Below are 17,661 nucleotides of genomic sequence, written 5' to 3' on the forward strand. Positions count from 1 at the left end.
TTACTGAATATCGAACCTCTAGATACTCTGAGCTGGCAGGGACATCTGGAATCTCAAAAGCATAGTTCTTTTCAACTTTCTGGAAAACAGATAGAATCATATGCTGATCTACACATACACAAAGTAAATGATTTTATATATTAGCTGTACTTGGCGCATAAAAGTAGACTTGCAGTGTTCATGCTCACTTGCAAGTTAAAAAGTTTTGGGAAAAACATGGTATTAGTACCTCATTTTTATTAAACAAATCTACATTAGTAAAGATATGTGCTTTTTTGCTACCTTTATTGCTGTGCAGAAGACAACCCTAAAAGAACCTAAATATTTTCCATCTGCCTTGTATAAACAATAGGCTTTTTTTTTTTTCTTCAACCAGAAATAAAAATAAAAACAAATACAAACCTTAGATTTAAATTTCATGATCCGATATTTATCTGCAATCCTATCATTAAATTCCTGGTAAACATTCATCATTGTCACTGGAACTCCAAGGTCTTTTCCAGATGACAGATCAAGTCTCTTTAGTAAGAGTAAACAGACATTAGGAACAAAATTTAAAAAAAAAAAAAAAAAAAAACAACACACAAAACACAATAGAATATATATTCTACAACACAAGAAATTCTAAAACACAAGACATTCAGCAAACAGTGTAGATTAGTTGTGAGACTGTTCCAGAAAATAAGGTTAAGTGTCCTTTCAGGTTATCACAGATTTAATTGGTTAGCCACTTAGGGATAACATCTATCTTTAGTTACACCCAAGTAAAGTTAGCTTTTCTTTTGTTTAGATCCTGGCCCTTCAACTACCATATGGCCATCCTTTATGTTGATTGAAAAAAATGGCCAAAACATTTCTAAATGTGTGTTTCAGGGGACCCGTCCTGCGCTATTAACAAAAAAAAAATCAGACACAAACAACTTACCATTTCACGTGGTAGAAGGTAAATTGTTCGCTCAATGTTTTTTACGCTTACACAGCAGCTGACGTAAGTTTCTGCAGATTCAATCCAAACTTTGCCAAATAAGTACACAACACCTACAGTGCAATTGAGGGAACATTAATAATTTTATTAAAAAAAAAACAATTAGTCAAGCGTAGCATGAGACAAAGCAATTTAATAAGAAGAACTCCACTGGTAGTTTGCTAGTTTAACCCTTCCACCTGTCAAGCTGGACAGTTTACAAATAGTAATGAGAGAGTAAAAAGAAATAGAAAACCTTAGTTAGTAAACCATAGCATAACATAACATACTAGATAGGAAAATTTGTATGCCCCTTTGGTTTCATATATATATATATATATATATATATATATATATATATATATATATATATATATATATATATATATATATATATACATACACACACACACACATATATACATATATATCTATCTATAATATAAATGTCTAGTGGCGTGTGTTAGTCTGTCTGTGTGTGTGTGGAAAATATAAAACCAAGCTGCAGCGCCACCTGCTGGGCAGAGTTATACACTGACCTACTAAATTCTTAGTGTGTGTGGAAAAAAAATTCAGAAAGGGCTGAAATTTGGTATACTAAGATGTTTTTAATTTGTTAATTTAATTTGTTAATTGGTTAATTGTTAAAAGTGTTTATAAAGATTTTAAAAAAAATATATATATATATATTTCTTGAAGGAGAAGTGACAGTTTGGAGTGGAGAGCAACACTGCTCAACTAAAGACAAAAAATAACATTTGCATTAAGAGTTTATTGTAGGGATTTTGTTTTTGGAGTGGATCAAATGAGTCAGGGTTTGTATGTGCATTTGTTTTTTCTTAATAGTAGATAAGTTTTAGCTATACCAATGTCTGAACCCTTTATTCTTTAATATTGGAAGAGGAGGGAGATGACAAAGAAGACGGGGGGGGAGGAAGAAGAAGAAGAAGGGGGAGGAAGAAGAAGAAGAAGGGGGAGGAAGAAGAAGAAGAAGGGGGGGGAAGAAGAAGAAGAAGGGGGGGGAAGAAGAAGAAGAAGAAGGGGGGGAAGAAGAAGAAGAAGAAGGGGGGGAAGAAGAAGAAGAAGAGGGGGGGAAGAAGAAGAAGAAGAGGGGGGGAAGAAGAAGAAGAAGGGGGGGGAGAAGAAGAAGAAGAAGGGGGGGAGAAGAAGAAGGGGGGGAAGAAGAAGAAGGGGGGGAAGAAGAAGAAGAAGAAGAAGAAGGGGGGGAAGAAGAAGGGGGGGAAGAAGAAGAAGAAGAAGAAGAAGGGGGGGAAGAAGAAGAAGAAGAAGAAGAAGGGGGGGAAGAAGAAGAAGAAGAAGAAGAAGAAGGGGGGGAAGAAGAAGAAGAAGAAGGGGGGGAAGAAGAAGAAGAAGAGGGGGGGAAGAAGAAGAAGAAGGGGGGGGGAAGAAGAAGAAGAAGGGGGGGAGGAAGAAGAAGAAGGGGGGGGAGGAAGAAGAAGAAGGGGGGGAGGAAGAAGAAGAAGGGGGGGAGGAAGAAGAAGAAGGGGGGGAGAAGAAGAAGAAGGGGGGAGGAAGAAGAAGAAGGGGGGAGGAAGAAGAAGAAGGGGGGAGGAAGAAGAAGAAGGGGGGAGGAAGAAGAAGAAGGGGGGAGGAAGAAGAAGAAGGGGGGGAGGAAGAAGAAGAAGGGGAGGAAGAAGAAGAAGGGGGGGAAAGAAGAAGGGGGGGAAAGAAGAAGAAGGGGGGGGGAAGAAGAAGAAGGGGGGGGGGAAGAAGAAGAAGGGGGGGGAAAGAAGAAGAAGGGGGGGGAAAGAAGAAGAAGGGGGGGGGAGAAGAAGAAGAAGGGGGGGGGGAGAAGAAGAAGAAGGGGGGGGGGAGAAGAAGAAGAAGGGGGGGGGAAGAAGAAGAAGGGGGGGGGAAGAAGAAGAAGGGGGGGGGGAAGAAGAAGAAGGGGGGGGGGAAGAAGAAGAAGGGGGGGGGAGAAGAAGAAGGGGGGGAGAAGAAGAAGAAGAAGGGGGGGGAGAAGAAGAGGGGGGAAGAAGAAGAAGGGGGGGAGGAAGAAGAAGAAGGGGGGGAGGAAGAAAAAGAAGGGGGGGAGGAAGAAGAAGAAGGGGGGGAGGAAGAAGAAGGGGGGGAGGAAGAAGAAGGGGGGGGGAGGAAGAAGAAGGGGGGGGAGGAAGAAGAAGAAGGGGGGGGAGGAAGAAGAAGAAGGGGGGGGGAGGAAGAAGAAGAAGGGGGGGGAGGAAGAAGAAGAAGGGGGGGGAGGAAGAAGAAGAAGGGGGGGAGGAAGAAGAAGAAGGGGGGGAGGAAGAAGAAGAAGGGGGGGGAAGAAGAAGAAGGGGGGGAGGAAGAAGAAGAAGGGGGGGGAGGAAGAAGAAGAAGGGGGGGGAGGAAGAAGAAGAAGGGGGGGGAGAAGAAGAAGAAGAAGAAGGGGGGGGGGAAGAAGAAAAAGAAGGGGGGGGGGAAGAAGAAGAAGGGGGGGGGGAAGAAGAAGAAGGGGGGGGAAGAAGAAGAAGGGGGGGGAGAAGAAGAAGAAGGGGGGGAGAAGAAGAAGGGGGGGAAGAAGAAGGGGGGGGAAGAAGAAGAGGGGGGGGAAGAAGAAGAGGGGGGGGAAGAAGAAGGGGGGAGGAAGAAGAAGGGGGGGAGGAAGAAGAAGAAGGGGGGGAAGGATGAAGAAAGAAGGGGGAAGGAAGAAGAAGAAGGGGGGGGAGGAGAAGAAGAAGAAGGGGGGGGAGGAAGAAGAAGAAGAAGGGGGGAGGAACACCCCTTCTTCAAAACCTTCAAAACCCTTCAGCCCACTTTATAACCGCTTTATTAACCCCACCCGAAGCCAAGATAGGTCTTGAGAGCTGCATCTGCAGACACAAATACATATTTCAAAACTGATTCAGTCCTAGCAATAACAGCTTCCATTTAGGGTGGAAATTCCCATTTAAGATAGCAGTCTGTGAGAAATCTTGAACTTTTTAACCAGTTTAGTCCGCTCCTCGCTTAGAAGTTTATTTAGCTGAGAAGAGATGAAAAGAAACACACTGTTACTGCTTTCTGTTGAACAATGTTACCTCAGGCAACACAGGGTCCTCTCTTCCGGATATTGAGGGAACGATGGACAGCTCTAACCAAATCATTATGCCTTGCCTTGTATCTTGAAGGAATCTTAGGTCCAATATGAAGCCTTTTCAAACTCAGAAATCTCCTCTAACTCGCCCTCCTCAGAGGAAAAATCAGAACTAGGCCAGGCTCATTGCTGAACTTGCTCAGCTTATTTCTCACCCAATGGTGCAGAATGAGGAAAGCAAACCCTCTCTTGTCCTTCAATGTTTCAAATACTGACTTGCAGTGAATCCTTATTCAGAATTCCTTCCAGATTACCCTTGAGGAAACTTCTTGGGTCAAAAGTCTGACTGCTGGTTCAAGAATTGTGTAAGCTTTCTTCATTTTTAGACATGGTGTTAGAATAATCATTTTCTATTATACCGGGTAAGTGCCACTGTGCCTTAACTAGACAGGCTCCACCAGGTCAGCACTACTCACAGCTAGCAAGCAACTCGCACGAGGCCTCGGCTTCAGAATTCGGGAAACAAGGCATCTGCCAACGTTTGACTATGTAAAACAAATGTCACTGTGGAAGTCCCACTGGAGGAGACTCTGACTCCATTACAAGGTCAGGCAAAGGACAAATGCAGAGAAAAAAAAAATGGAAGATCGTAGAATACAACCACTAAAGGAGAGTTGAATTACTACATAGACAAAACAGCACATATTAAGTGTAATAAAACACAATAACAGACACATTCACACTTCACTGCTAGTAGATACAAAGGAGTCCTCACTGTAGCATGGGTTCCAGTGAAAAGGAAAAAGCCTGTCAAAGAGGAGCTTGAACATTTGAAAATAAGTCCCTCCCCTAACAGGCAATGTAATGTTGAGTGACCGGATTCAAATTCTGTCCTCATGCCTAGTGAGAGGGCTAATGAATCAGTCCCTCACCAACCCTCAAGTACCGGCACAAAGGCTCTAATTTAGAGTCACGCTGCCATTTTGACCGCTTGACAAAAACTGCTAATACCCCTGCAGGGGAAAGAGGAGTCTCTTCTACACACAGCCACTTTCCAGAGTGTGGTCTGCATCAAGTAAGTCTACTGCAGGTGACAGCAGGACTAATTACATGTTTTCCCATGGCACTTTAAAAGAAAAACTTATTCCCTAGCAATTAGCAGATTAATTTTTTTTTTTTCAAAGCTCCTGCATGCCCCTCTAAACCTCATGGGTCCAGTGTCGCACAATGAATGTATGAGAAATTGCATTTGTTTTTTTGTTCTTTTTTTGCTTCACTATTTTTATTTCTTTTTACACAAGTGGTCAGTGCTTTCAAATCATAACAAAACGCGTTATAGTATAAACATTTGGCTGGTGTTCTATCTGTATTTTAGAAGATGCCTATTTCTGCTACTTTCAAAACACTAAAAAAAATAAAAATTAAAAAAAATCAGGAGCTTTTACTTTTCTTTTTGATTTGTTAAAGAAAAAAGTTGCTTTGATACATTAATAGTGTGAGACAGGCTAGCATTCTAGATTATTTTCAATGAACTCGAATTACAAGTTTTTCTGTCTGCGAGGTACATTAAGTGTCCACATGCTGCTTTTTACAGATACGCAAAACACTGCTTTCAACACAGGTGTGACACTTGGCTTAAAAGGCGTACACCCTCTCTATCTACTTTTCTGACTTCCTTACACACCCGCATTTGTTTGTTTACAGATGTTTACACCACTACACATTTAGTAATGGTGCAACATGCCTATACCAATTATCATCCACTCCCCAAAAACAGCATAGCCATTTCTCCCTGGACTAAATGTAGGAATCCCTGGCCAGTTTGTTTAAAGCAATGTGTTAATATAAGAAAAGGATGTAAACACAGACTGGTATATTAATCTAGCTGGTAATTTATTGCATTTACAAATTACAAAATTTCAAAAGAGAGAGGGGGGGGGGGGGAGGAGCTACCTATATTGACATTTTTAGCCAAGAGTGTGATTTTCCAACAAGGTTAAAGCCAACAAAAAAGTTATTAATCTGAAAACTAAGAAAAAATTTAATGTTTGAATAGCAAGTAAAACTACTTCTGGACATTATTGCATCTCAAACCTATATATTACTAAGCTAAGTAGCCAGCAATGTGTGCTGGGCAATAAAAATAAATAAAAATAAAGATAAATAAAAAAAGATTTTCACTAACTTGCATCACTCTGGAGAACTGCAAGTATCCTAACCTGACATGTTTCGAAACAAGATCTTTGAAAAAGTCACTACTTGTGACGAAATGCGTCATATGAAAAAGTTTTCTGGGGATTCTGTTTATAGCTATTATTTTGTTGCTCATCAAGAATTTTGTACCCATTACCACAGGGAGTACGAACTGTTCCTATACAACCATTTACGACACCGCTCCAGCAGGCTCCTCTTTATTGTTGCAGGACAAGTGCATATTATCACCACCTGAATGAGGTGAACTGGCCACTAGCCACTTCCTTCTCCTTCACTACCTCCATTGTTGCATCATTTAACCCATTTATCGAAAACTCTATGGACAATTAATTTTTACAGCTGTAAGTCACCTACCTTTACCTATCGCACGCTCTCTCTCTCTATATATACATATATATATATATATATATATATATATATATATATATATATATATATATACACACCGTATATACTCGAGTATAAGCCGAGTTTTTCAGCACATTTTTTGTGCTGAAAAGTCTCCCCTCGGCTTATACTCGAGTGATGCTCCAGGACCACACTGTTTTACTCTATACCCCCGAGTTTCACATACCGCGCATGCGCGGCCAGCAGCGCTCATCGGAAACAGGTAGCAGAGAGGTCACACAACGCAGCCACGTAGCTGTCATTATGACAGAATCTAATAAAGTTATCTTGAGTTTGAATCCCGCCTCCTTACTCCGTCGAACAGAAAGAGGGGTAATCTCTAGGAGATTAACGGGACTCTGTAGACTCACATCGTTTGGAACAGTGGACATTATCGTCTAAGGGATTGTGGGCACTGCAGACAAGATCCTGTGGAGAATGGGACTTTACAGTGACGGGGTCTTGGCACCGGACGGAATTGAACCTTCATAAACATACATGTGAGTAACGGATGTTACAGTTTTTTGTTTACTTGGCTTGAAGACTTACAGTTGTTAATTTGATATATATGGAACGGGAGTGTTATCGGAGAGGTGTGAATACATTACAGGCTGCAAAAGTCGATATGGAGTAGAGCAGAACGCAATTGAGGACTATTCTATGTGTGGACACTGTCGATGTACATGTATCATTTTTTATAGTATAAGTGAGTTTACCCTTTTGTTGGGAGGTGTTGGAGATTGGCTGAGCGCTGCAGTGTTTATCCATTTGTATTTATTAAGGAGGGTGGGCTCTCCTATGCAGCTGCACGCCAATTCTCTTGTAAGTAGATAGAGTCAGTGCCCATCACCTTAACCCACAATCCCGCTGCTTCTAATGAATGTGCTTCCACTGTAGTGGAAGCATGGGGTCTCAGCTAAATGTATAAAAGTAATGTAAAAAAAAATTACCAGTAACTGCTGCATTTCCCTCCCTAGGCTTATACTCGAGTCAATAAGTTTTCCCAGTTTTTTGTGGTAAAATTAGGTGCCTCGGCTTATATTCGGGTCGACTTATACTCGAGTATATACGGTATATATATATATATATACACATACATACATACACTCAAATGCTCTCCAACCTCCCTTTGAGCAGGTTCTCTCTCTCTCACTAATATTTAGATTTTCTTCCTATATGAGATTCAATGGTTGTCAAAGTGAACATTCTATATTTAGCAATCCTATCGCCTATTTAATATATTTTGTCATTCTGACTATGCGGATATATTATGAAGTTATTTACTTGTAGAATGTATTAATACATTTGTTATATTTTGTTTTGCTAGGAACCTATTGAGTTAATTTAGCTAAATTCATTGCAAGTTATATTGAATTGGTCATCATATACCAATTAATATTAGTATTGAAGCTTTTTTGTTTCATCTTATTCCAAATTTTGTGTTGGTACAACCTCTTGCCAAAAAAATATAAATATAGATATATATCAATCTCCTACCTGGCTGATTGTACTGGTCTTCATATGCATCCAGCCAATAAAATCTAAACACCTGATCACCATCTTCATCAGTTACTAGAGGAAGGAGACTCGAGTCTACTTGAACCTCATTTGTCACTGATTCGGTCTCATCTGGCATTTGGTCCCAGCAGGAGTCTCCCGAAGTAGTAGAAACTCTGGAAGAGAAAGATTTTGATGAGCTCTAAGAACTAAATTTTAGTTGATCATAATTTATAGAGCATCACATTATTCTAATAGTAAAGCACATTAGATAATGTTGCATTATACATAAAATGTATTTGAGCAGCAAGCTTAATTCAAGATGAATATAAAAGCATTAAAAATAATCTACACGAGGCAAATAAAGGCACCACACCTTGAAGAATAAGGCAATATGGTGGGTAGTCTGCGCTATGTATAACTGTAAAATATGCTGCCACTTAGGGAAAAGAGGGGTGGATTCAGGCCCTCTAAATGGTGAAAATGCAGTCAAACTTCCCAGGGCGCATTGTGTAAGAAAGTGACCAGAGTGGTCTGCGTACTTTACAGAAGCACAAAGGCTATGTAATATACAGAAATGGAAAATATTGAGCAGTGCACAATATAAACACATATAGTAATCGTAGAGTTCATCATGATACATGAAGGTTTGATAGACAAAGAAAATGTTGATAAAAGAAATATGCAGTAGTAATTCAAAAGAATAATGAAAAAAGATAAGAACAGACTTACTATTTACCAGGATTTAACATTAAGAACTAGGAGTTTTGAGATAAAATGTTTGCGTTATTCTTTTTGATTACGACTGCACCTTCAGGTACAGTAGTTTGGACCCTTTGATGTTTTCTACTTGTTCTCAATTTTTGGGGATTATCACACCTTTGTATATCATGATGACCTCTACAATTATCATATTGCTTTTTATGTACTATGTGTTATATATATTGTGCACTGTTCAATACCATCAATTACTGTATATTACACAGCCGTTGTGCTTTTTTACAATACGTAGACCACTCTCTGGTCCCTTTTTTTACACCATGAGCCCTGGGATGTTTGACTCCACTGCTCACTTTGACAAGATGATTTTTTTCTTTGTCTGTTTTTAGTCATTGGAATCGTATCTGTAGGACAAACTTGTTTTACAGTTAGTTTAAGGTTTGAACTTGAAACCACTCTTGCTGGTGCCCAAGATATAGTTTTCAATGATCATGGTTGCAGCTATATGAACAAATACTATAGGGGCCACCACAAAGATAACTTTAGAGACAGGAAAAACAGTTAGAACATGTGGAGCTGAAATTCCCCCAACAATAAATGCTTGTCAAAAAGCTGTTTAATATGGTTTACAGCATCATTTGTCCAATTTGCCTTCCAGGTCGAGCCAATTGTACACGTGTAAATTATGTCCTATAGTATCATACATAGATGCAAAATGTTTAATAACTACATTTTAAATTTGTACAATGCTAATGTTAAAGGAATAAGCTGATAATTCCTCTTACATCCTGTTGGGGTCACAGACAATAGGGCAGGATTGGCACATTTAATTTTCTTTGACCAAGTCTGAAACTCCACCCCCTTCTATAACTCTCCCTGCAGGGAACTTTTTTTTTTTTTTTGAAGTGTCGACAGGAGTAGGGTGGTTTTCATCAGGGCTGGTTTTGGCAAAAGTATTTTATTTTAAATTTTATTTACTTCATTTAATCTTCACAAATACAGCCATACCATCCAGACATTCTGGGGCATATTCAATTAGCTGCGAAACTTAATCCACGTTACCGCAATAACATGGTTGGGCTGCGAACGAAAATCTGCGTTATTGCGGTACCGTAATACCGGCAATAACGCGCACTTTCCGTGGTAGGACAGGAACCCTAATTGAATATGCCCATCTAAGTCTGATGCCAGGAGCAGGTTGAAGAAGTACCCTTTAGGTGCTTCGTCCTGCCACCCGCCGTGCCCTATGAAAGACTTAATTTGGGGGTCCCGGCCAATGTCGCCACAGGAACTGGTCATCAGACCTGCACTGCTATCATGCCATCAAGCGCCATAGTGTCAGGCCGCACAAAGGAGGCACAGCTTCAGATAAATTAACTCCCCTCTCCTGATTGGAAGCTCACAGTCGTGGCCAGTCTCCAACAAACTGGGCCTACGTAGAAGTGCAGTGCTTCAGTGTTAGGGAGGGAGGCGAGGTGGAGGCGCCTGTATAGAGCAGTCCCACACTAGGCACAGTCTGACCAATAGGGTTCCATCTGGCCGGTGGCCATATTTAGGGCAGACACAGGCATCTGCAGCTCCCGATACTCCTCTATACCTCTTCTTTATGGAAGTATTAAGAGTGAGAGAGGCTTAGGTGTTGGTTCTGCCTTGCGCGAGTATTTGCAGAATCGCTTTCCTTTCTGTACTACAGCTTTTATGTCTCATCTTTATCTGTTATGTCTGATAAAGGAATCAATTCCAGAGTTGAATATGGAGGATAGATGTCTGTTCCATTTATAAGTGTTCAGAATGTAACTTAAAATTACCTCATGGTACATCAAGCAAGACAGAGAGCCATGTGCCTGCACACATGCATGTGGAGCCACTAATCTGGCAAAGCCATCTTGGGCTAAATATTTTTTCTAATCTATTGCTGAACTTACAAAGCTCACCACACAATTTCATGGGGTAGGCAAAGAGAACCTCTATTGTGCCTCCGCTGAAACCCCTCAGCAAGCAAGTGTTTTCATCTGAGGGTTTTCAGGCAGGGCTTCTTCTCAGCGACAGAAGGGAGACCCAAAGTCTTGCCTGCGGTAGATCAATCCTTTGAAGGTTCAAAATATCAGTTGTCCTCTCAGGAGGAGGGCAAGGAAGCTGTGGACTTGAACAATGTGAATTTCTCATACACTGTGGAGGATTCCAAAAGGGAAAAAGGTGTGTATAATTTAGTACGGTGCAGAAAGTACTAAACATTCAATACCTCTAGGACTCTGCAGGACCTGATAATATGCTATTATAATGGAAGAAACAGTTAGTCCCATCATATAGGCAAATTGCTAGTGAAGCGTGGGAGAAGCCTGAACACAGGTTTGATCCATCACACAAATTGCAGATTCTTTATCTTTTCCCTAATGTGATCACTGATAAATGAGAATCCCCACCAAAGGTGGATTGCTGTCATAGCACAATTGTCCAAGACCAATACTATCCCTATTCATGATGCTCTCAGAAATGGTAGATATATTTTGTAGTCTTCTCTTGGACCAATTTAGCTTCAGCATGGATAAATCAAGGAGGCCGTAAAGGGATCTGGGCAGCTTTTGGAGGGCTTGCAATCTGATAGACCCAGTTCTCAATTACAAACCTTAGTTGAACACATTCAGGAGGTGTCCGAATATTTCGGGTATGCAGCTTTGGATGCTGGGCTCATTGGAGCTAGAAAAGAGGATTTATGTACTTACGTTAAATCCGTTTCTCTGATTCCGTCTGGGGGACACTGCTTACCATGGGGTTGTGGAGGGGAGCACGCGAGTTGGCACCTAGCTAGTTAAGTTTAGCACTGCTGACAGACCCCTCCCCTCTACAATCCCCCTGCCCATTCCTGTTCAGTTTATTAAAAAGCCCAAGGAGAAAAGGCCGATCAAACAAGAGCACACAGAGGAAAAGCAGAAGGGAGGGATCGCAGTGTTCCCCAGACGGAATCAGAGAAACGGATTTAACTTAAGTACATAAATCCTCTTTTCTCTTTCATCCGGTCTGGGGGACACTGCTTACCATGGGGACGTTCTAAAGCAGCCCCCTAAGGGTGGGACCACTCTGAAAGCCCCGCTCGTAGAGCACTACGACCGAAATTTGCATTCGCAGATGCAAATACATTAAACTGATAACATTTTGTAAAGGTGTGGACAGAGGACCAGGTGGCTGCCCTGCAAAGCTGGTCTGCAGAAGCCCCATTTCTCGCTGCCCATGACGCCCCTACCGATCTGGTGGAATGGGCCGTAAGTCTCTCTGGCACAGGACGGTTAGCCTTTATGCAAGCTTGCTTAATGGTTGCCGTAATCCATCTTGCAATGGACTGTTTTGAGGCTGGCCAGCCTCTTTTATTAGAATCATAAAGAACAAACAGAGAATCTGTACGTCTAATCTGAGAAGTTCTTTTGACATAAATGCGGAGAGCCCTTACCACATCTAACTTTTCCATAGACTGTTGATCAGAATGGGAAGAAGATGAAAAGACCAGAACTACAATTTCCGGGTTCAGATGGAAAGCCGAAACTACTTTTGGAACGAAGGAAGGGAGGGTTCTCAACACTGCTCTGTCCTTGTGAAAAACCAGATATGGTTCCCGGCAAGACAGAGCTCCTAATTCTGAAACCCTACGTGCAGATGCAATAACTAAAAGAAAGACGACCTTCCAGGTAAGACACCTAAAATCTGCCGTAGCTAATGGCTCAAAAGGAGGCCCTTTAAGCATATCCAGTACCAGGTTAAGATCCCATGGTGCTGTAGGCGGAACGTAAGGAGGCTGAATGTGTAAGACTCCCTGAAGAAAAGTCCTGACGTATGGCAAGTCCGCTAACTTCAGGTGAAAGAAAACTGAAAAGCGCTGAAACCTGAACTCTTAATGAACCTAAACGGAGCCCTGCTTCCAGCCCATCCTGAAGAAAAGCCAATAAGCGAGGGAGACGAAAGGAAGATGTGTGACAGGACTTATTTTCGCACTATCTAATATAGGCTCGCCAGATACGTTGATAGTTGCGAGCTGAAACCGGTTTTCGAGCTCGCAGCATAGTGTTCACTACACTGGGGGAAAAACCCCTAGCTCTCCAGAGGCTGGCTTCAACAGCCATGCCGTTAAAGTGAGCGGAGGTAAATTATGGTGACGAAAGGGACCTTGGAGAAGAAGGTCGTCTCGTGACGGAAGACGATATCCTTGTCCCACCGCCATGAATATTATGTCTGCGTACCACACTCGACGCGGCCATGAGGGAGCTATTAGAATCACCGGCCGAGCGCCTTGCCTCACTCGTCTGAGTACTCGAGGAAGCATGGGAATCGGGGGAAACAGATAACCCAACCTGAATTCCCATGACATGGACATCACGTCCACTGCTACCGCTAAGGGGTCTCTTGCCCTTGCGCAAAACCTGTGAACTTTTTTGTTGTGTCTGGAGGCCATGAGATCTATATCCGGAAGCCCCACCTCTGAACTAGAGACTGAAATACTTCCGGGTGGAGGGACCACTCCCCTGGCATCATCGCATTGCGACTGAGGTAATCAGCCTCCCAATTTTTTATTCCTGGAATGAACACCGCCGAGATTGCTGAAACATACTGTTCTGCCCAAAGGAATATCCGAGCTGCCACTCTTATTGCAGCTGCACTCCTGGTTCCTCCCTGTCTGTTGACGTATGCCACAGCCGTGGCATTGTCGGACTGTACTCTGACTGGGTGGCCCTGAAGAAGAGTCTGGGCCCCCCGGAGAGCTAAAAGAATTGCCTTCAACTCTAATGTGTTGATTGATAAGGCTGATACCAGAGCCACTAGAGCCTGAGGTGCAGGACTACCACCCCCCAACCTCTCAGGCTCGCGTCTGTTGTGGCTATGATCCATGACCATGGAGCAAAGGACCTGCCCACCGCCATGTGATCCTGATTTAGCCACCACTGGAGCGATTCTCTCGCCCTCGGTGACAGCGAGATCCTCTGGAGATCCAAGCGTAGGTGGGATCCTGACCATTTTGTCAACAGATCCCACTGGAAGCATCGAGAATGAGCTCGACCGAAGGGGATGGTCTCGAAGGAGGCCACCATCTTTCCCAGCAGCCGCATGCACAAGTGAATTGAGGGGCTGGGAGAAGACAAGACCTGAGATGTTATACTCTGAATTGAACTGATCTTCTTGGCAGGCAGGAACACCTTTTGCTGACTGGTGTCCATGATGAGCCTTAGGAAAACCATGCGTTGACACGGAACCACCTGGGATTTCTTTAAGTTTATCAGCCACCCATGGTTCTCGAGAACCGCCAAGGTGAGGGATAAGTGCTGACGTAAGCAAATCTCCGAGGAGGATTTGACGAGCAGATCGTCCAAATAAGGCACGACCTGAACTCCCTTTAAGTGAAGACACGCTGCCATCACTGACGTGATCTTCGTGAAGACCCTCGGAGCTGTGGAGAGGCCGAAGGGAAGAGCCTGAAACTGATAGTGGGAGGACCCCACTGTGAATCTTAGGAGAATGATGGTCACTCCAAATGGAAACGTGGAGGTATGCGTCTTTTATGTCTATGGAAGCCATAAACTGATCCTTCTCTAAGCCGTTTATTACTTACCTCAGGGATTCCATCCGAAATCTGTCCACCCATAAGTGCACATTGAGGTTCTTTAGGTTTAAAATGGGTCGAAAGGACCCGTCCAGCTTCTTGACCAGAAACAGATTTGAATAAAACCCATCCCTTCTGGTCGTCTGGGACTCTGCAGATGACTCTTTGCGAAAGAAGAGCGGTGACACAGGCCTGTATTGCCTGTCTTCTTGTTGGATCTCGGGGTAGCGGGGTTATAAAGAAACGATGTGGTACCGGACCCAGCAGGTCTATCATGTACCCCCTTGATATAATGCCCCGAATCCAAGGGTCTTGGGATGACGCTGGCCATTGTTCCTGAAACAAAGACAGACGTCCCCACACTGGCACCACCTCCAGCAGAGTAGAGTGGTCGTCAGGACGCAGGCTTTTCCTGGGTCTTGGAGGCCTGGCGCCTAGCAGCAAACGAGGATCTACCCCTGACAGAGGAGCCTCGAGCATTTGGTTGTCTACCTCTAAATGACTGTCCTCTAGGCAAAGAGATCCCCCTAAAGGGCTGACAAAAGGAGCTGACCCAAGGGGTCCAGCCCCTACTAGAAACTACCGGCAAAGAAGTGCTTTTGCCCCCTGTTGCCTGGGAAATCATAGTATCCAATGCCGGGCCGAAACAAACCTGCTGCTGAAAAAGGAATGGTTTCAACTGACTTTTTTGATTCCAAATCTCCTTCCCAGGATTTCAGCTATAACGTTCTTCTTGCTGAAATAGATTCAGCCTGAATAGAGGAGGACACAGACGCTGTGTTCTGGGCCGCCTCCTAAAGGTACCCCGATGCCTCTTTCAAATGTAAAGCCAGAGGAAGTAAATCAGAGTCCTGTAAGGCCTCTGCCAGTTGGTCTGCCCATGCTTCCATGGCTCTAGCAACCAAAGCTGAAGCAAATGTGGGCCTAAAGGAAGAACCCGCTGCCACAAATATAGATTTCAGATGGGATTCCACTCTGCGATCAGTGGCATCCTGCAGTTGCTGAACCTATGACTGGTAGTAAAGTGTGTCTGGCCAAACGGGCTACTGGAATATCTACCTTAGGAATACTCTCCCAGCGAGCCACGTCTTCCTCATGCAATGAATACAGGGAAGAGAACCTCCTGGGAAGAGAGAACCTTCTATCAGGCTGTTTCCAGGCTCCCTCTGCAATACCTCCGAGTTCCACAGAAGGGGGAAAACGGATAGCCTTCCTTTTGGCCTTCTTAAAGAGACTTCTGTCTCTAGGAGTAGGATCCTCCGGTTCTGGGAGGTCCAACGCCTGTCTCACCGCTAAAACCAAATCATCAATAAATTGGCTTTTAGTGTTCTCTTCCTGTTCCAAAGGTTGAACCTGGTCCGGATCAGAATTTATTTCCCCCTCCTCCTCTAAAAACCTCTCAGAGTCTGAAAGGACCATAAGGGGATTAGCAGATCTAGTCCGCTTCCTTTTAGTAGGCGGGATGTTTGGGGATTCAAGTAACTGGTATTGTCCAAACCCTTTATATATTATGCGGACCATGTCGGTTCTGTAGGAACAGGGGCCTGGTCCGTAAACAATGAGGAAGGTCCTGGTATAGACATTCCAATAGAACCTGTGGTAGCAGGGAGGCCCAAAGGTGTACTAGCATTATTAGCCACAGAGGCTGCCACACTAGATAGCAACTGAGTAGATTGTGAGATCATCTGTGCTAAAGAGGAAACAGACTGTGTCAGGGAGGCCACCCAGGCCGGTTCCTCCGTCAGTGGGGCTGTAATATGCTGGGTTTGCACAGGGGGGACCCCTGCTTCGCAGACAGAGCAGAGCGCCAACGGGTCCTTCTGCCCACATGGTAATCTTGAACATGTAAAATACTTTGCCATAGGGCCCTTTCCTTTATCTGTCATTTTTACAAAGGAAGGCACACCAAACACACAGCCTTAAATTGTTAGATTTAACAGAGAGACTGAGAGAGACAGTGGGAAAAAAAAACACGTAATCAACTAATCTGACATAAAAGTTGTACTTGTATTTTGTTAAAACAACAATATAATATCCTGGCAAGTAGGAGAACTACAATATAACCACTACTAGCCCACTTTGCAGTCAGCAAATACAGTAATATGTGTTTAAATAAATCAGATACTTAGCCCACAGGCCAAAATGGGGAGAAGTCCAACAGCAGTGTCCTGGTGCCTGCTCCCTCTAAGCCGTGTCCTTTCCCGGGCTTCTCCTTGGCGCCAGAAGACCGGGCTAGTCCAATTTTTCATGGAGAGCAGGGGAGCTCTATGTCTTAGCTCCCCCCCTCTGGTAATGCTGTCTCTCTGTAGATTTTTTTTAGAGGCCACCATTAGAAAAAAAGGTGGTAAACGGCAGAGTAGTGGAGACCTCAAATTGAGGTCTCCGCAGCGGTTTTTCACCTCGATGCCCCCTCCTATGTATGAGGGGGGATCTTGGTATGGCCCCCTTCTGTTCCTCTCTCCTCCGCGGATTTTCAAGATGGCTACCGGCATTTTGTTCACTCCAATAACCGGCACTCCATGCCCGCAGTGGCAGCGCCGGTTATCGGGGAGGCCCCAAGAGTGACAGCGGCCCGGAGAGACCGCTTGTCACTCTGTATTCAGGCACCCTATTTACTCTGCCAGTGAGAGCCTCTGGCTCTCATCTGACAGAGCAGTGCCTGCACTGCTATTCTGGGAGTGTGTTCTCTATAATAGAACACACTTCCAGGTCTGCCACCAAAGGAAAAAATTCCTATGAAAAAAAGATAAGTTAAATAGGAAAATAAATAAAATTAAATGAAAAAACCTAGCAGTAACTAAAACACTGCCCAACTCCATGGGCACCTAAAAAAAGCTGAACAGGAAAGGGCAGGGGGATTGTAGAGGGGAGGGGTCTGTCAGCAGTGCCAAACTTAACTAGCTAGGTGCCAACTCCCGTGCTCCCCTCCACAACCCCATGGTAAGCAGTGTCCCCCAGACTGGATGAAAGAGAAAGTTATTTTATGACGGTCAATATATTTAGGCACGGGGTCACAGGATTCTGCCTTTTCGCACGGACGTTAAACCTAAAGAAGACGGTCCTCTGCCTCCCTTTATGTCTATGGATACCCGCTCATGGTATCCATAGACTTAAAAGAGGCTTATTTTCATGTTCTGTTCTGGTAAGGCAATCAAGGTCTTTTCAAATTCAGTTTGGCCTTACCACTTTCAAATTTGAGCTCTGCCTTTCAGCTTTGCGACAAGTCCACGAAGATCAGGACAGTCACGTTTCCTATTTTGAGATCAAAAGAGTCTGACA

The 17,661-nt window shown here is 43.6% G+C and overlaps 1 protein-coding gene across 1 annotated transcript in view; it reads right to left on the reverse strand.

The window, feature by feature from the left end:
- The window catches only part of POLA1 (DNA polymerase alpha 1, catalytic subunit), a 247,459-nt gene that overhangs the window by 204,915 nt on the left and 24,883 nt on the right, over nucleotides 1–17,661 (reverse strand). Inside the window, exons 10-13 of the mRNA XM_075197823.1 lie at nucleotides 8,079–8,254; nucleotides 926–1,038; nucleotides 403–519; nucleotides 5–79 (exon numbers count right to left, since the gene is read on the reverse strand). Of these exons, the coding sequence (XP_075053924.1) occupies nucleotides 5–79; nucleotides 403–519; nucleotides 926–1,038; nucleotides 8,079–8,254 (481 nt within the window). The remainder of the gene's footprint in view (nucleotides 1–4; nucleotides 80–402; nucleotides 520–925; nucleotides 1,039–8,078; nucleotides 8,255–17,661) is intronic.

Source organism: Mixophyes fleayi, chromosome 2, assembly GCF_038048845.1.
Source record: "Mixophyes fleayi isolate aMixFle1 chromosome 2, aMixFle1.hap1, whole genome shotgun sequence".
Lineage (NCBI taxonomy): Eukaryota > Metazoa > Chordata > Amphibia > Anura > Limnodynastidae > Mixophyes > Mixophyes fleayi.